Genomic DNA, 20074 nt, shown 5'->3' on the forward strand with positions numbered 1-20074 from the left:
TGTAAGTAAAAATATTATTTCTGCTTATTTTAGTCTTGGAGATATCAGGAATGTCAAATCTGGACATGCTTGGCTTTACTGGAGGGCTATTTGTCGGTTTTGGAGGATGTGTATTGTGAGATTTTGCACCTCAGTTGAAGGGGTGAGGTGCTGAAACTTTCACAAAGATGTATATTTTTTTCCAAAATGTTGATTACTCACTGGAATCAAATGGATATTAACAAATAAATTAAGAGTTTTGAGCAGTCTAAAAATTCCTTTCTCTCTCACTTGCTCAGCTTTAAGTTTCTTGACTCTCATGACATATTTTAATTCAGTCTCCCATTGCTATCAAGTCTCCTGGATAGACAAGACCAAGGACAAGTGTTAAAGAAAATTGCAGGGAGGGAATGATACTGAATGCGATGGACCTGAAGGGAAACACTGAACACTAAAGGAGAGGAGAGGGAAATGAGATGAAAGGGAGAGCGAAACCAAGCAAATGGAATTGCTAAGGAGAGAGAAAAGAAATACGCAGTGTTGCCAACTCTTGCAGTTGTATCATGGGTCTTGTGATATACAGTGTTTTTCATACAGCCCCAGTTTTGTGGTTGTGTGAATCTCAGCTTTCATTTAAAAAAGTAAGTTTCCAACCCTTGTGGTTATGAAAAAAAGCTTGAAAACACAATCTCTAAAGGCTCAAAACCCATAAGGCAAATAAAAAGGGCTCACCATTTATTTTTATTTTTAAATCTCATAATTTTTAAGTCAGTCTCCATAACATTTGAACACTTATTGGAAATTGAAAAGGTTAAAATGATTGAATGAATACTTAATCTACATTCAATAAAATGCATTATTATAAGTGAATTTTGAATGTGTCTTATTTACTTTGTAGAATTTTTCTCAGTTTGGACAATGAAATTAGCTTAACTTTTGTTTATATTCAGATTCACTGTCAGGTCCTAAACTGTTTGTTTGAAATATTTAAGTTTCAAATGCTGAAGATGCTTGGGTACTAGGGTGATTAGCACCAGAATAAGAACCTTGATAGATGTTTGTTTGAACACAACTGTATTCACTTGATTTTGTGCTCAATTGTGTGACCTTAAATTTTACCCAAAATGTAACGTTTTATGAAAACAAGGTGTATTAAAACTTAACTGTGTAACGTCCTGTTTAAAGACTAACTTCTTGGCATGGTTTTAGCCTTTAGTGCAGAAGATGACATTCACATATTTGAAGAAATATGGATAAGAAATAACTTCATTACTGTTTTAGTATTGTATACTGCAGATGTGCATTATTTTTAATATGGTTTTAAAGAATATTCTGAGGTACAGAGCTTCATATACAGTTTAAAAGAGTTTGATTGCACCTACTTACAAGTCCATTTGCAGAAAATGAGAACACCTCCCTGTGTTTGTGTATAACATTTTGTGTATTGTTAATGGCTGCAATACAATGCAATCTTATTTTTTAATTGAGTACAGACTGCCAAATGTAACTACAAATTACCATATTATTTAGGGTACAGAAAGTAATTTTGTGTTTATATCTTTATCCCTTTAGTGCAAGGGTGCTGGAACAATTTGTACAGTGGGGGTGCTGAGAGCCATTGAACCAAACTGTAAATGCTGTATATAATGGAAACCACTTCAAGCCGGGGGTTGCAACAGCACTCCTTGTTCCAGCACCTATGCTCTAGTGTTCAAGCCTTCTTTTCCTTTGGGTGGTTTGTGTGAGGGAGAGGGAGGTTTTGATGAAAGATGCTACATAAAAATGTATTATATTTATTGCCTCTTCAGCCCCGGTCAGCCTCAGGACAGCATGAGGCTGTGATAATGGAGTAATAAGGAGCATTAAACTGTAACAAAAGCCTCCTTCCTAGAATCAAATTTCATATGTAGTGTAATTGAAATCTATTACCCCCTCAGAAGCAAACGGAAATGTGTATGCAAATATTTTTTTAAATTAGCCATTTTATCTTAGAATAAATCCCAGTTGCTAAAGGGGTCATGTTGAATCCTTTTATGCGAGGTTTGAAAAGAAGCTGTAGAGATCCTCGAAAATAAGCGTTTTGACTCTTTAAGGGGGAGCCATATCTGATATAACTATGGCCAAACAATCTTTGGCAGTTGATACAGACAGGCCAAACTGTGCTCCAGAACTGAGCTGAGTGTGGTTGGCATCTCCCTGTGCATCAGGAATCAAATAAGACTTGTCCCTCTTTATGCCATCAGTAAAGGTCATTTACAGTGCAGGGGTAGCTCATTGCAGAGAAGGCATGTTTTGGAATAGAGGTTCAAAGCTGGCTCATTTTCCAGAATAGGCGCAAGCACGAAAGGCTAACAGACTTGTATCCTCACCAGAGTAATCAATGTAAAAAAGTGTGGTGGAGAATTAGCTCTTGACTAGCCCTGGAATAAGTGCTTGCTCCTCCCTTACCCAAGCTATAAAAAACAGATATATATATATTTTTTAAATTGTTGCCTAATTTTTTAAAAGGGACTAGAGGTTTGCAGTGCCTCTGTTTTTGGATGTCCAGTTTGGGACATGTTTAAGAAGCTTGATTATTCAGAAAGTGTGGAGTACCTGCCTTGGAAAACTTTGCAGAGAGTTTCCCCTGCAAACTGCAGAAATGTATATAGACACTCTCTGGTCGAATTTATATAGCATAATAGGGGATCCTGTCTGATCAAATTCAGCCAACAGTTTAGGTGTTGTACAATTTAAGCTCCAACAATTTCTCAAGGCTTCCTTATATTATGGAAAACTGCACTGAGTTGACTGCATGAATGTAGCGTAGACACTGTCAGCCTGCAGACCTGAAGTAAAATTAGAGATCCCTGTACAGTCTGTCTTTTTTTTTAAGTATTTATTTATTTGGGTGGTTAACTAAAATAAGTGATTTTTAGCACACCCATAGGAAGTAGTAAGCAGCAAAAGGATTGCAAAAGATATTGACGTTTCTGTAGATTGAGCAACAGCGTTGGTTTGTTTGTTCATTTGACCCAATGATGCATTAAAGATCATTTTTGAGAGGGTTTGAATTTTGGCCTCAAAATATTCGCTGCTCGCTTGGAACCATTGTAAGTGCCGCAACAAAGAACTCTAGTTCCTCTCGGCCTCCCCTCTCTCCCCGACACATGCGAACTGAAGGGCAGTAGGGTGCTTCTAGCCCCCCTCCCCGCCCCTCCGCCTCGTGTGCGTTGGTGGGTAGCCCTGGCTCGTGGGGGTTTCGGAGCTAGCCGCCCCTCCCTGGTGCAAGCTCCGGGGCGGCGTGTGGTGGTGGTACGGTGCCCCCTCGCCTCCCCTGCACTGTTCGAGTCCAGCGCTGGGGGCGCGTCTGCTCAGTCCCTACCCGGCTCCTTGTTCCGGGCCTCCGTGGGCCGAGGAGGCGGAGCTGCAGCTATACCCCGCCCGCTGCCGCCGCAGAGCGCCCGGCTTTTCCCCGGCAACCGCCGCTACCGCTGCTGGCGGATCGGGGCCCCCTGCGAGGATGGCGGCGTCGCCGGCCCGGGAGCTCACGCAGAACCCGCTGCAGAAGATCTGGGAGCCCTACAACAACGGGCTCCCGGCCAAGCACAGCGCCCAGCGCGGGGGTGAGCACTCGGGCGGGGGGGGCAGGATCTGCAAGGGGAAGTTGGCGAGCTGCGTTATAATTAGGAACGGGAGAAAGAAAGGGGCTGGGGGAGCTGAGCAGGAGACACAAAGGGGTCACGGGTTTAGCAGATGCATAGGGGATTGGGCGAGCAGGATAGAGTTGGGGGGAGATAGTGCAGGTTGTATGCAGCAGAAAGGCAGGAAAGGGAACCACTTACCTAAGGGGGGTGTGAGTGTGTAAAATATAATATCTAGCAGTACAGGATTTAGGGTAACAGGGACTGAGAGACCTTGGGGGAGAAGTGCATGTTTTTTGGGGGGAAAATAGAGGGAGACTGTGCAAGATGTGACTCAAGACATAGGAGACAGTGGAGGAGGTCATTTTAGGGGACAAATCGGGGGGAGGGGACAACAGTATCTTGAGCAAATCTGGAGTTGGGGCAGTGCAGGTGAGGTGGTAATAGATGGAGATGGGATTGGTGGGCCATGGGAGATGCAAAGGACTGGGTAAAGAAATTGGATGGGGAAGATGCATAGAAGAGGTGAGGTGGTGGAACTGGGTGGCAGAACAAGACCTGCCCTGAAGATGAGATTGAGGGAGGAGTGCATGAGTTGTTGGGGTGAATATTTGGGGCACAGGGCTAGTGTGGGTTAGGTGCCTGGGGAAGGGGGACAACACAGGGGTTGTGTTGGGCAAGGGATTTGGCAGTGGAGGCAGAGAAGGAGTTAAGATGTATGGACTGAGAGATGTTGCAAGAGCTGTGGAGGGGGGTGTATAATTTTAATGGTGAGGGGCAGCATGGCATGGTCAAGTTTCTTATTGTAAGCTACACTTGGCATGTTGAGAAATGGAGAAAAATCTCTGATTCCTGTAATTTTTCTTCTTTTAGGAAGCATAAGGTGATTCATCTGGAAGTTCTCTCTGTTTTGTGGTATGGATATTTCCTTGAGGTGAAGTTGTGGGGCTTGAGGTAGAAATCCTGAGTCTGAAGGGAAATACAACTTTCCCTTTGAGTAAAGCCCTCTCTGAGTTGCTCAGAGCCTCTTATACTTTGCACTTTTTGCTATGCTAGTGTTTATAGAATCAGTAATTAAATCTGAATGACAGAGGTGTCTCGCACCTTTTACATTTTAAGAACATTTGGTTGGCTTTGGAATTCTCCAGCTTGCATTAAGGTCCCATCTATACTAGAAAAACTAGTGAGTTTTGGGACTTGGTTACAACATGATAGTCCTTGTCAACTGTTGATCTTGTGTAGATGTGACCAAACTGCATTCCAGAACCTTGCTTTAAATTTGAACTTCACATGTCTTCTGTAGCATGACTTGGTAACTCAATTAAAATTTGGTTTGGTTCCATCTACCCTTGCAAGATTGAACCATACACGGTACTACCATGTTACAATGTGGTAGTTTTAATAATATAGGCCAGATCTAAATAGTTTGTATTTAAAACATACAAAAAACCCTCTGAGGTGTCTCTCCCAAAAATACTGTAAATGAATGCTGGCTGGAAAGGCACTTCAGTGGTGTTGGTCTCTTTTACTTCATATTAACCAAGTAAAGTTAAGATGTTAAGAAAATTAATTTTCTTATAGTGACTAGTGGATCTCAATAACCCTGAGACAGGAACATAAATGGTAAAAGGACCTTCCTCTCATGTGAAACTTTCCACTTTTTGCTGAACTGCAGTAAATCTTTTTGGTTTCCCTTCTAGTTCCTTTCTGTTTAACTTACTCTTTGTATTGCCATATCATAAATCATTTCTAGCTCAGCACAGGATGCATCTCTTTTTACAAAGCTGTAGTTAAGGCTGCGTGGGGTATTTGCATCAAAAACAGATCTGTTAAATAAAAAATGTATACATTTTCACCTGATAGGGTTTTTTTCATTTATTTGTTTTTAACTGCAAGATGTCTTAAAACAGTGGGCTGAACTCAGACCTGGTATAAGCAGATCTGATTCTATGAAGTTAATGGAGTTGCACTTCATTGGGCCAAAGCTAAATCTGGCCTAAGGAGTTTAACTACATGTTTTACATGTGCTTTTAGATGATTCTAAGTTAGTTAATTTTTTAAAATGAAATGTTTAACTGGGCCATCTGTTACATCACTTAATAGATTTTTTTTTTTGAGGTCTAGCCAACCGAGTTATTGGGCATTAGGACTTATGGTTTCAAGTTTTGTAACGTTGTAGTCAATTTTGTAAGAGGTTTCATCACAGAAACTTTTATCTCAGTTTAATTAAAACCCTACCAAGCTTAAGTCATGACAACCTTATTGGGCCAAGTGGTTTCAATAGTACTGAATTCAGTCGTGGATGGACTGCAGTTATTGTGGACTTGTAAGGCAAATATCCACAATCATGTTTACATGATCTAAAGTATCAGTTTGATCCATCCATTAAAAAATGCTCCTAAAGATTGATTTATCAGATAGACTGTGAAACTAATTTTTGAGTGTGAAATAAATCACTCAATTAAAAAAAATTGTGTAAGAGCAATAGAATATGAAAAAAATGCAAAAGTACCTAAATATCAGTTGCTACTGCAAAAAACACTGTGGAAGACTTTACACAGTTACTTTAGCCTAACTTATATCTGTTTTCAACAAATGATAATTTGTTAGAGTGGCAGCTTTTAGACAGTTAAAGTGCTTCTTAAAAAGAAGGCCCGAAGAAACTAAAATTTCATGTACGCAATGTGTATTAGACATCTGTGAACTGATGATCTGCATGAATCTTCTCAAACAAAAATAAGTGGCTTCTGATGGTTATAAATAACAAGTAACGAGCTTAGACTTTTAACTGTTATTAGACTGTTCTGTTTCTTGGTAAAGTTCTGTAACTCTTCCACAGGCAAGGCCTATGTAAATGGAGAAGCGTTTTCAACAGAGCATTAAATAATATAGAAATAAATTTGAATTCTTAAAATATTTTTTTCTGCTCACGTACATCTTTCCAGATTGGCCTACTTTTTTTCACCTTTGATATGTTTGTTACAGTATTCTTTTTTTAACTTTTTTTAACTGATGTAAGTTAAGGTTTTATTTTTAAAAATAAGTATTTATAAATCCTAATTATGCATATAAATGTTTACATTAATTTAAAAAAGTGTATGTTTGCAATGAAAACTTTCACTCCTTTAATTGTTGTAACCTCCAAGCTAATGCTGTGCTGGGGCACAGAACCAGAAAATTAAACTAACTAGTTTATTTTAGCCCAGGTCTGCGTTACAGTTTTTTAACTGAGTCTGAAACTAGTAAGTGATTTAGCTGAGTCTAAATGTAATCTATGTCTCCATGCAACATTGTTGATACTCTGTTAGGAATCATAATGCTGAGTGTTACACGTGTCCCACCATCTTTGACCGAAACAGGTTTTGTTTTCCTAGAAACAGGCTGTAAATCAGGTGTTTTATGGTGTAGGCAGGACACTATAACTATATCTGTGTAACTGCCCAGTCCTCCTTCCTCCTAACTTTTTGTGCTCACACAGTGTATGTATTGCTGTGTGTGTGGATGGGATCCCTCCCCAGATTTTTATAGAATACACTCATTATGCATAGGGGGTAAGTAGTGAGGCTGTTGTGGGTACACCAGCATGGTTGGCACATGGCTTTGTTAGTAAATGATTCAGAGAAGGGGTGTCAAAACCTAGTGATTAACATCAAGGTTACAAACAGTGTGGTGGTATTGGCTAAGCTATTTAGAATGCAAAAAGAGAAAGCAAGATAAATGGTGAAAGGAAACTTTTTTTAAAAGTGTGTTCAATTTAATTAATATAAAGTGGCAGTTAAGAGGTAAGGATTTAGTTCTTTTGTCTTGATAATGTCCCTTTAAATTACTTTTATTATTTTCTGTTTATCTTTTCCTTGTCTTTCTGTTTCTTTCCTGATACATTTCTAAAATAGCTTGTCTCTTCCGATGGCATACCTGTGGTTAATTGGACTTTCTTTAACATTGAGACTGGATAATAGGTAGTAGATCCCATGGATGCAGTTACCTTTTAGTCATCTTATCTGGGTTGGAAGAAACCATATTAGGTATCTCAGTAGACAATTAGAAATTAGAACACATGAAACACTAATCTTTTTAGATTTTGCCTTGAGTATGATAATCCAACAGGAATAAAAATCTGTATAATTTTGGACTAGTAAAAAGCACAACAAAGTACTATCTGAGACAGCTTGGTGTGAAAATACAGGGCTTTTAAAAAGTGTGTTGACTTCACTAAGGTAAAGTGAAAATAAATTGTTCAAAATGACACTAGCTGAAGTAAGGGAATAAAACTCACTAAAAGTCAACTGTGTGTCAATTTTATTTACATCCCCACTTAATTTTTACAGTAGTCTGTCTTGAAAGCATTCTGTAATTGGTTATTTGGGTGCAACTGGGTATGTCTATAATTGGTCTAGATCAAAGCTACTTTCAGGTTCAGCTGTCAGGTTGCTTTAAGTTCTGTGCATCTAGGAATCAAATCCAAGCCTGAGATTTAATTGAGAACAGTAAAATATACTAAAGCTAAATACTTCTTTGTGGGGAGAGGGAAGGTTATAGAACAAAGTTGAAAAATAAAGGCCGCATTTCCTGCAATTAAAAATTAGATTTTCCTGGAGCTGTTTTTCCTGGAACTGTATACATCAGTTATTCATGACGACAGAATTTGACAAGTTGAGTAACTTTTTTTTTATTTGAGATTCATATAGCACTGTAAAAGTAGGTCACTTTCAAAAACGTAAAGACAGACATGGTCACTGCCTGGAGAGCTTACTTTAAGAGCTTGTAGGGCCTTTATATACAGTTATCTGTATAATACCATGAAGGGACTTTAAATGGGGAGAAGGGGATGCTGGTGGGTAGAGCAGCTGTAGAAGAAGATGACTACAACAGTATTTTGGATAGGTTAGAGGAGGGAAAAGAAAGTAGTGAAAGGCAGATAGCTCAGAGAAGGGAAGGTTACAGTAATAAAATGTTAGATGACCAAGCTATAGATGAGGCAAGGTAAGTGAGGTAATCTCCTTTATTGGACCAACTTCTGCTGGTGAGAGAGACAAGCTTTAGAGTTACACAGAGCTCTTTTTCAGGTCTGGGAAAGGTACTGAGAGTGTCACAGCTAAATACAAGATTGAACAGATAGTTTAGCATAAGTAGTTAGTTAGCACATACTCTAAGGGACAATTCAAGGTGAAGTGGCCCGTTAACACTCCTGTAGTCATAAGACAAAAAGGGATGGTTAGTGAGTTACAGATTGTTGTAATAAACCATAAATCTAGTGACTTTAGATGAGCTGTTTAGCACTGGGGATAGGGATAATGAGATGGACCCTGATGTCTTACAGGGAAAAGCAACAGGATTTGAGAAGAATAGGAATATGAATGGGTGTGTTGAAAATCGTACCAAGATTACAGGGCTGTTTCTAGGAGGGTACTGGGTTAGTCAATGCTGGCAGAAAAGAGATGCTGTGGAGAGGAATTGTGAGCAAGGATGCTCCATATTGCATATAGTGCGTTTGGGATGTCCAGGAGATAGATATCTGACAAAGAGTTGGAAATGTAAGACCAGGTGGAGAGCAGAGGTAAATTAGGAATCACCCATATGGAGGTGGTAATTGAACTTGATGTGAAAGGGAGAGAACACACAAATGAACCCTGAGAGGCTTCCACAGATAAGGAGCGTAAAACAGTAAAGCAAGTAGATCAAAAAAGCAAGGGGAGAACCAGAGGCATAAAGGAGGATGACCACAATCATCCGTGTAAAGACTGCATATGGATCTAGAACAGGGGCAGAGCAGTGCTCCATCCCCTCACTATTTTGTTAGTCTCCTTGGTCAAGATACTTTTGTTGGAATGAAAAGGGCAGAAGCTAAATAGGAGGGGAAATCCGCCTTGGCAGCAGGAGTAGACAGCACACACAAGAATTCTGGAGACAAACAGGAGGGGAAAGGTGGGAGGAGAGAAGGTGACAATCGGAGAGACAGATGGGGCTGAGTGAAGTTGTCAGGCTGTGCATCATAGGTGTGTATCTGTGATGACTGGAAAGAATTGGGGGTGGGGAAGCTGATATAGGTAAGGGAGAGGGAGCAAAGTAGGAGAAGGAGCAGCATAGTGTAACTCTACCGTTCAAACTGGATGGCTTCAAAGACAAAGTATACATTAGAAATGCTTGGCAGAATTAACATAAATGGATGCTGCTTCAACTTGTGTACGTACAGTTTTATAAAATTTGCTGCAACACCGGCTCATCTTCCAACCTGTAGGGCACTACTAGTTTTGAATTGCTTTTCTAAGCACTTTCTAAGAGATGTAGCTGTTATCTGTTGTTGGAGGAGAATCAGGCCAGGGTTACTGCTGCGCTCTTCTTTGTCTTCAAGATCAACATGCGTTTGCAAAATGCTGAAACAAAAATAATTAAATTTGACAGGACATAGGATGGGACACAAAATATAGAACCATCTTACCCCCTCCCAAATATTTTCAGCCCTCTGTTGTGTATTCTAGTCAGAGAGGATGGTGTACGCCTATCTAAGACCTAAATACTGCTTTAATTTCAGAGACTAAGGAGGGCTTGATACAAAGCCTATTGAAGTTAATGGAAAGGTTCTTGTTGTTTTCAACGTGCTTTGGGTGATAGATACCCTAATACTTCTGCTGACCATAAAAGTTGATTTAAGAACCAAATAGAAATGAGAAATGATTCATCAGTTTTAAGTATGTGGAATGGGAGAGACATTTTCACTCATAAGTGAAACGTAATTTTTAGGTAGTATGTAAACTTAAAAATAAGGTAAGACATAAGTTTCACAAGATCACTTGTTAAATATTCCGGTCTGATTTTAAAACATTGACGCAGCATGTGCACATCTATTGTGAAATAGTGCAAGTAGGAGGAAATAAAAACATCACTTGGTTTTCCTCAGTCTTCAGAAGTGAATAATTTTAACTCCTTTATGCTCACTGTTGCTTTTAAAAGGCTACTAGACAATCCTAACTTTACTATGGGGAACCTATTTCTTTTCCTTTTCCAAAATTCGTATGGAATCTAAAACCAAATATTTGCTATGGAGTGCCAGGTTGGTACAAACAATGCTTTTTCACATAGTCACATTTTCATCAGGATAACAAACTATATATGTTTTTCCCAATTGTATTATAACTTGTGGCCATATGACAATTTCTGCTGGGTAATCGGAAAATGATTTGACGGGGAGAATACACAATAACTTTCTTGGTGTGGTTACTTTTATAAGTTTGTGACTGTTTGGTTAAAAAAAATCTTATTTGCTTGCATGCATTACATATATTTCTAAAACAAGACTGAGTAAAGTACGCAATACAGTCATCAAATACTGGATTGTAGCAGTCCAGATTCCTTTTGTCATTCTGTATGGTAGTGAATATAGTAAGGTATTATAGTGTTTTTGAAATGTCAGTTTCTATTAAGAATACTCTTGAAGTTTTTTTTTTTTTTCCTTTGGAAAGCAAGAATTATTGTAGACCCTGCGTACCCTAAATGCATTGGTGGCAATTCTGCTAATCACTGCCATCGTATTAAAGTAACGCTCGCACTATGTTTTAGTGGTAGTATTACAATTTTCTCTTTAAACATTTTGTGTTGTAAACTTAATTTTATAGTTTAAGGGTTTACAACAGTGTTATCCTTTTCCTATCCCTCTTTCCTCCCTCCTTTTCATTGGGTGCACTGATAATTAAAGAGCACAGGCCATCTAGACTAATTAGATCAAATTTTTATTTCTTGTCTCTTAATTAAATTGAAAGACATTAAAGCCGACGGGGGAAGATCTCATCTAGTTGTCAGGAAACAGAGAAGGGAACAAAGCTCAGCTTCCAGTACTAAATGGCATTGTTCATCGGGGGATGTGAAAACAGGGAAGTTTCAGTTATTTTTTTTAAAAGGGTTTACATTTTTCAGCAGTTTACATTGGCATGGTGGAATTTCTTAAGCTGCATCACCTTAGCCCTTGGGACACTGGCACTTTCCATGCTATGAACTAAATGAACACATACAGGAATGTTTCTGTACATGTGTTGTTCTTTGTCAGGAGAGAAAGCTATAGTTAAGATTATGTGAAAATCTCTGTTATCTCCTTTTTCTATATATTTGAAACTTCCCAAAAAGTTCTCCCATTTTTTCTGACATTTAATACTTGGTCTTAGCCAAACGTGACTTTTTTCCCCCCCTGGAAACTAATGAGAAAAATCAGTGTACCCGTTTTTTTGGTTAGGTGATTGCTGCAGGGAGAAAAAGTAAAAAAATCTTTATTTGTTCCTGCTAAACTCAAATGTCTGAACTTCATAAGTTTAAACTTTCCAGGTGACTAGTGCTTGCTGAGGGCACATCAGTCTTCAAGCTACCTTACTACTGAAATATTTCAAGCGTAATATAGTATTTCCTCTAAGGTTAGTTACAGTATTAGTTGCAGGACTGTCGAGTTACGTAAATACATAGTATTGGAGATTGTAGTGCCTTAAAGGCTAAGGCTGAATTTAGCTTTGTTCCTCTTCCCCTGCATATGTAGTAGCTGTTACTTATTGGTAACAATCTCTTTGTAGATGGAAGGCATCCCCCCAACCAAATGGGCATTTATAACTGAAGTATTTAGTAAGAGTGGGAATCAGAGCTGCTGTTGTAATTGGGATCAGCAAATTATTCCCTTGGCTTTCTGATAGTAAAGGTGGCATATCCAAAGAATTGTGCCCGTAGTGATTAGAGCATCAGATTTGGTGAATATGTTAAACAATAGGAACATAGGTTCCTAATAAAGGGAGCCTCATGAAATTATACTTGTGGGAGTTATTCTCAGTCTTAAGCACAGCTTCTTCTACAGCATCTAGCACTAGTCTGTGATGGGACACTGAATTATGTGGGCCATTGGTCTAATCAGAATGGCAATTCATATGTTTGTCAATGAATTACATTATCTTAAAAGAGGTAATAGTGCTACATGGTTCTGAACAGTCCATAGATCTGCAACATGAAGACGAGAGGCATATTTACATGAGCACTTGCTGTGTGGCAAGCTGGGATTAAATGTACAGCGTTCCAGCATGCTGTGCACTAACTGCCCTTAGGTACCCTGCTAATGTGCACTAGAAGTTCCCAAGTGTGCTTCAGCAGGGTTCCCATGGAGAGTGCACAGTATGCTGGAGCACTGTTGATTTACACCCTAGCTTGGCATGCGTGTGCTTGTGTAGATGTGCCATAGGAATCTGTGCTAGTTCAGCAATATGGAAAGTGTTGTCCATCGTAACTTGCAACATGGCATTGTTCTGTGAGATGACTGCTGTGAGAAGAAGGTTGAATTTGGATTGCTCGCCCTAGGCAAATGTCAGAATTTATTGTAAGAATAATTTTGAAGTCATATATGTTAGCCATACATGCCATGTTAAAGTCTGGAAATTCTGTTCAGAAAGTAAAAAATCTTTTTGGTTTACACAGGCCCCATATAGAGTATACTGAGCGAACGAGCACTTTGAGCTTTCTCAGCACATCAGCTGCATACAAATCAATTGCTTATTGTCAGTTTCTATAACTTGTATTCCAGTGCTTTCTCTGGATAACTGTTCAAAATTCGAGTTGGATATTTCAAATGAAATCTGCAAGATGTAAATCATGATACATCTCTTGGACATTCTTGGGTCACTTTGATTTTTCCTGGCAATGATGTCTCTTATCTTGGAATTTTCAGGGAACTTGTGAGAAAAGCTGACGAGAATAAATACTTGTACTTTTTCCATTTCACAAACTTCCTGTATCCCCCCCTCCTTGCTATTTGGAATTACAGTTCGCGGAATTGAGAGAGAGGAAAAATGTATCAGAAGACATTGTGGTCCTGGCTTGACAAGAACTTCAGAGCCTATACACAGAGTACTGCTTGGTTTGGTAGCTGCACAAGTTTTTACCCGTGTCTTTCTGGAGTCTTAGAATGACATAGAAATTTAAACTCCTTGTAGATTGTATTCTGATTCATCCATTTTCCTGGAAAAATAGTTTGCTTTGCTTGATACAGTATTATAATGACAAATCTACACAGTTAAGGTTTGTGTGTGGCATTTAGCTGTGGCATTTCAGGAAAAAGTGGAGAATTTTGCCATTTTTAAAATATTTTACTCATATGCTAATCTGTTTTTACATGTTAAGATAATTGAAAGAAAGGGTGGTTCCAGAGGAATTATAAAAGCCTGTTCTTGGAGAAAAGAAAACAGCTTCTTTTAGCTGAAACTTAGAGACACATTAAGACAGTGCTGCACAAGGGACTGTCATGTGGCCTTTGCCTTTCATTGTAATGCTGTGATTTACTCTCTGAATAAATGTATTTGTTTCCATCTGGGTGCTAATGAATATTTTTTTTAAGTAAATTGTTTTTTTCTATAGAGAAAGGAAATTAATGTCTGATGGGTTACCATATACCTGTGAATTAAGTTGGAAAAAAACACTATCTGTTTTTTTAGCCTGTTTGTTTTTTATTGTTAAAAAGGCTCTGGACTCTTTACATATGTTCTTTCTTTTTAGGCAGCCTTGTACTATAAAATTTCATTTGTAGCCATGACGGATTCAAGGAAGGTAGTTGAATCCATACTGTTTTACCACAGAAAGTATTTGAAACACTTGCCCTTTGAAAGGAATACTGCCAAGGTTTTCAAACCCCAAATTTAACTTGTTTTAAAGTATAATTTCATGAAATTGTCTAATTTTAAGCATGTATTTTGAGAATTGTAGTGATGATGTTTTATCATCTTACCCTCTGCTGGCTGGACAACAGTAGTTAACACAAGCACTGTTTCTAGAGCTGTTGTGACATCAAAAGTGTTTGGAAAGAACAAGAGAGTGTTGTTTTGGTATGATAGGGAACTCCATGATGTATTAAACAGCAGCAGTCATGTTTGTTTCATCTCCACTTGAAAAACAGAAAAGGGGATGATTAATAGGGCTGAAATCTTGCATTTTAAGAAGACTACAAATTTGAAAGTTTTAAAAATGAGAGAAACAACCGTGTCCTTTCAGTGTAAGTGCAGAACTGAAGTAGAAGGCATCATAACATATATATTTATGCCTGTTGTTTTTTAATATGAATGCAGATGTGTAAGTTTATTGTTCGTTGTCCACATAGCACTGATAAATGTCCAGAGATGCACTGCTTCCACTGAATCGCTCTGCTAAAGCTGTGCACAAATTAGAACACAGTCCAGTTGCATTGCATTGCATTTGCTAGGGAAAACTTTGAATGTGGAATGCTGTAATGGAATAACCACTGAGTGCAGACCTGTCTGACCAGCCACTTCCTTAGGAGCTTACACTCCATAATTGCCTGCTGTTACTTGAGCCTTTGCTTGGCATCATGTTAATTGTAAACATTTCTTTTTCTTTCTTTCTTTCAGTCTGTATGACTAATTGTCCTACACTGATTGTCATGGTGGGCCTCCCAGCCAGAGGGAAAACATACATCTCCAAGAAACTGACACGCTACTTAAACTGGATTGGAGTGCCTACAAAAGGTTCTGTTCTGCTTTCGTTTACATCACAAGGTTTCTTTTGGGACTGTTAGCTTTTTTAATATATTTCGCTGTTGTTTCTTCTTAAACTCTTGTCAATGTCCTTCAGTCAGTGTATACTTACTTTCTTTATTCCATTTAAATTTCATTCTGTGTATCAGCTGTCTTGTCTGATCAGTTTTTACCTTTTTCTAGACTGATTCCTGAATGAACTCTCTGCATTTATCTTCCATGTATTCACTCTTACAGTTGACTAACTTGTTTTGGTATCTGAGAAGAGATCTTGTTTATTGGAGGCATGGGGTCTGAGTTAGAACTCCTGGAATCAGTTGCTAACTTCACCATTGCCTTCCTATGTGACCTTTGAGCAAATCTCTGAACTTCTCTATGCTACTCTTTATCTTTATTACATAAAATGGATGTAATAGTATCTATCTCATTGTTGCTCACTCGGTAATGTTGGTAAAGCACTTAGAGAGCCCTGATTAAGGCACAAAGTAAAAAAAAAAAAAAAAAAAAGTAATAGTTTATTTGTGGAGGGGGCAGGGACTCTGAATCTTTAGAGATGACTAAACATCTAAAGGTTTCAGAGTAGCAGCCGTGTTAGTCTGTATTCGCAAAAAGAAAAGGAGTACTTGTGGCACCTTAGAGACTAACCAATTTATTTGAGCATAAGCTTTCAGATGAAGTGAGCTGTAGCTCACGAAAGCTTATGCTCAAATAAATTGGTTAGTCTCTAAGGTGCCACAAGTACTCCTTTTCTTTTAAACATCTAAAGTTTGGAAGACTTAACCAACCCATTACTAAGTGTGAAGACTGAGTACATTACTACAGTAATGGGGGCGATATGAATACTGTAGATATCTACCTGTAACGCAGGTAGACAGCATAGCCAATGTGAAAGGTTAAACTTCTGACTGCGTATATTGAGATCAGACACTCATTTCTTAACTGCTTTTGAAGGAAAAAAAATGGAAAATGTGTTCTGGGATGTACTTAGACTGCCATTTGACTTTGTCAGAACCTTCCTATTAAGTTTAGGATTGGGCTTTTAAAATAATTATTTATAATGTTATAAATCTCTAACATTATTTGCATTGGGTAGATGATTATGGAGATGCATGTAGCTTATTGGTAGTTGATAGATGCTCAGTGTTCTTGTGGAACAATTGGGTGTATATATAATATTTCCAAAATATTGTTGTCAGTTCTGACACCAGTGTCCTCTCTGATGAGTGGTAGCAAAAATCCAGAGCCTTGCAGTTTGTTTTCTAGTGAAGGAGAAATCACTGATTCAGATTCAGGATACCTTTTAAAGTGTAACCTGCTTTTTTTTATACACCTGTTTCAGTCGTGAAATGAGACAGTCATGCAGGCCATTGCCTTCCTACAGGAAACTCAGGCCATCACTGCTGTCTGGTTCTCAGGGAGGAGCTCTATGTCAAGAAATGTTCCTAATCAGAGCCCAAGGCAGAGAGAAAACTCTCCTGCTGCTCACGCAGTCCCCCCGCCCCCCCCCCATCGCCCCTGGAAGCTGCTGCTAACAAAAATTAACATCCCCACACAGTCACAACTTGACTTCCAGGAGTCAAAACTTGCTTGCACATTAAGAAAAATAACTTAGAAGGCTGTGTAACAGTGCCAGCTGGTGACATCTCCTATTCAAATGATGGGGCAAATTTAACCATTACAGTGACTTTTTAAAACAAAACTTTTTATTTAAAAAGTATCTAAGTGTAATATGCTTTTGAATTCAGCAAGCTATTATAGTAGCCAGGATTCCTCTGCTGCCTTATCGTGCGTATCGGGGATGGTTATTGAGCTCAAAGAGGTAAATACTACACACACAACTTTTGAGAAGCAAAAATCCTATGTTGGACAATACATAAGACACTGTCCATGTCCAAGACTGGGGGAGTAGACTGTGGGTCTCATCCACAGGCGCTGGCTTCCAGTTGTCCTGGGGGGTGTTCAACCCTAGCTCAGCCCCAGGCTCCGCCCCCACTCCACCCCTTCCGCAAGTCCCTGCCCCATCCCCGCCCCTGCTCCACCTCTTCCCCCAATGCCACACCCCGCCCCTCCTCTTCCCAACCTGCCTCTTTCTGTCCCAATCCCTGCTCCTCCCTCTCCCTCCCAGCGCCTCTTGCATGCCACGGAGCTGTTCTGTGGTGTGCAGGAGGCCCTGGGAGGGAGGGGGAGGAGTTGATTGGCAGGGCTGCTGGTGGGCAGGAGGCACTACGGGGGGAAAAGGGGAGGTTGGCTTATCAGTTGCAGTAGACAGGGATGATTGGCTTGAACTGTGGTAAAAGTTCCACAGACTATCTTAAGTAACAAGTCTGTAAATTTAAATGTTTGTGTTTTAAAAATTAAAATTTTAAAATGAACTGGATATTCAGGAAGGGAATCCCTCCGTATCATCTCCATTACAAACCTTGCACCTTGTATGGTTCAATTGCTATTTCTAATTCCTGCCTAGACCGTCAGTGAGGGTTGTCCTGATAATGGCTGCTGGGGATTTACAGTCATATGACCTGTAGTCTAGTCCTCCTTGCTGCTGTTGGAAAATATATCTTGCATTTAATCTTTAGCTTCAGAGTGAACAACTTGTTATTCTGTCATCACGAATGCAATTTCTTCAGAGCTGAATCAGTTTAAAATACCTTTCCTCTGATCGAGTAGATAGCTCATGCGTTGTCTATCACTCTGTTGTCGTAGGCTAACTTGATGGATGATCTTTGTGTAATAAATGTCTGGTCTTGTACTCTCTCTCACTCTGAGGTTTCTTAATGTCATTTAAAAATAACAGAATGTACTCAGTACAGTAAGATTTTATAGCCTTTAATGTGGGTATTAAAATTATTAGATTATCAAAAATCCAGAGGTCAGATGAGTGGTATCTTCTCACGTAGCTCATGCTGAATGAAATAAAGGGTCTAAGAACATTGAATCAATTAGCCTGAGGCTCCCACAATGAGAATTATTTAAAAAATAATTAGACACTTGCTTTTATCCTTTCTGATCAAATCAAATCCAAGTAGCCTAAGGGAGCTAAGTGCTCAAATTCAATTGAATTTCAGTGAGATTTGGGTATTCTGCTTCCTTAGGCTCCTTTGGATAATCCCAAACTATGTACCACATTTGGACCACAAGGTGCTATATTAAATTGGGTTTCTTCAGTGAGATTTCTGTATTGAATAGATACTAATAAGGAAAAGGATGCCCTAGGGAGAAGCAATATAGAATCTTTTTTCTTTTAGAAAGAATTTCATGTATGGCTAATTTTGCAAACTGTACTTTTCAGTAGTCCTTAATTTTAAAGGGCTTTGACATGAAGAAAAGGTCTGTTTCTTAAAAAATAATCATTCTCAAAGTTCCTTTCCCTCTTCTGCATATTCTTCTCTTGGGTTCTTAAACCATGACTTGTTTGTGGGGAAATTGTCCTGATGCCACTCAGGACATAGATGCCATTCAGTTGGTTACTAAAGTTTTCATCGGCTGTACTAGCTAATTTATTGTCATGACTGCTAATGTTCAGTGGTATGTTTTGTCCAGGATTAAACAACTATTAATTTCCTAGTCTGTGACCGTTTTCAGTGCTGTTGTCAGGAGAGTCTGAACAACAACTCAGCAGTTAATTTCCCCTATTTCTTTACCTCCTCCTGGAAATGAAGACTGGCAAGTAACAATAGTTCCTCAAACAGAATGTTCAATCCAGATTAGTTTAAACAAATGCTCAAGGTACAGCAAAGAAAACCTATAAACACAAAAGAAGTTAAACATGAGTTGCTGTACCCAGAGCCCTATTTTATAAACTTAATTATGGTACAATTCTATTTGCCTTGTTTGCTAAGTTACTGCTGCCTTGCTTTGATCACCTGTGCTGTGACTCTCCTGTTGGCAAAGACTTTTGTCCAGACACAAGACAATTGTCCTTTGAATAGAACCCACATTTTCTCACATTTGGTCCTGTTCTAGTAACTACAAGGCTTTTCTTTACTGAAATGAGAAGTATAACTAGTTTTGTTGTCCAGGTACAGACTAGACTGATCTGTTCCTGGAGGTGAATTTGTTTCAGAACTGTCATTAAATCTGATTTTTTTTAATGCTAATTACTTGCAGGATTATCAATCCCAACTAATAGTGACTCTTCTCCACAGAATTTAATGTTGGTCAGTACCGTCGAGATTTGGTAAAAACATACAAATCCTTTGAGTTCTTCTTGCCAGACAATGAAGAGGGCTTGAAAATCAGAAAGTAAGTTGGAATATTTTTGGCTTTACACAATGCCAGTTTAATTCTAATGATATGTTATAATTTACTATTGGGAACTGCTGAAAATTCTGATTTTGTATGCCCTGGAAACCTCTGTAGAACTATGATATCAGATACCAAAGAAACGAAACCTTAGAGAAGCAGGAGCAGTGTCTTTTGTTTGGACTGTTTAAAATTTTGGTTAACCTTTAAGTCAAATACCTTAAACAGTTGGATTTATTTAAGATTCGTCACCTCTGGCCCTTCAACAGGCTGTGAATGCCGTCATTCCATTTTACAGGGGACAAAGGGAGTCTACTTATTTATCACCTTAGAAATACTAGGAATGTCAAGTCTCATCTACTCTGTTTTTATAGATCGTCAATAAAAACAGAGTAAATGAGACTTGACATTCCTGGTATTTCTAAGGCGATAAATAAGTAGACTCCCTTTGTCCCCTTTTTCCCATTGCCAAAAAGGGTGCATACCTATCTTTCCCCTTTTGCTGGTCATATTAAATTAGAATAGATATTCTAAAGTGTATTTGAATATATTCCAATCAGTGCTTCAGGGGAGCTGGAACTGACAGTCTTCATCTGACAGCGGGAGAACTGCTTTGTACTCCGTATGCAGTCAAGTCTGCTGGTGAATTACACTGATTAGCTTTCAGTTTGCTATGCCTGGGAATTAGGCAGAGGCCGGAGGGAGTGAAGCACCAGTGGTAAATAC

The 20074-nt window shown here is 38.9% G+C and overlaps 1 protein-coding gene across 12 annotated transcripts in view; it reads left to right on the forward strand.

Moving 5' to 3' along the window:
• PFKFB4 (6-phosphofructo-2-kinase/fructose-2,6-biphosphatase 4) overlaps nucleotides 1-20074 on the forward strand; it is a 91031-nt gene that overhangs the window by 37022 nt on the left and 33935 nt on the right. For 3 of the 12 annotated variants that reach the window (XR_006292057.1, XR_006292056.1, XM_037904612.2), the window contains exons 1-3: nucleotides 3389-3584; nucleotides 14981-15097; nucleotides 19252-19348. Coding sequence is in view for 10 of the 12 variants with exons in the window: in XM_037904612.2 (XP_037760540.1) it covers nucleotides 3482-3584; nucleotides 14981-15097; nucleotides 19252-19348 (317 nt within the window). In the remaining 2 variants the exon portion in view is untranslated. Of the gene's footprint in view, nucleotides 1-3371; nucleotides 3585-4003; nucleotides 4128-4475; nucleotides 4518-14980; nucleotides 15098-19251; nucleotides 19349-20074 lie in introns of those variants that run through there. The other 9 variants (XM_043550510.1, XM_043550514.1, XM_043550513.1 and 6 more) reach the window with 6 other exon arrangements.

The sequence above is a fragment of the Chelonia mydas genome, chromosome 7 (assembly GCF_015237465.2).
Source record: "Chelonia mydas isolate rCheMyd1 chromosome 7, rCheMyd1.pri.v2, whole genome shotgun sequence".
In the NCBI taxonomy this organism is placed as follows: Eukaryota; Metazoa; Chordata; order Testudines; family Cheloniidae; genus Chelonia; species Chelonia mydas.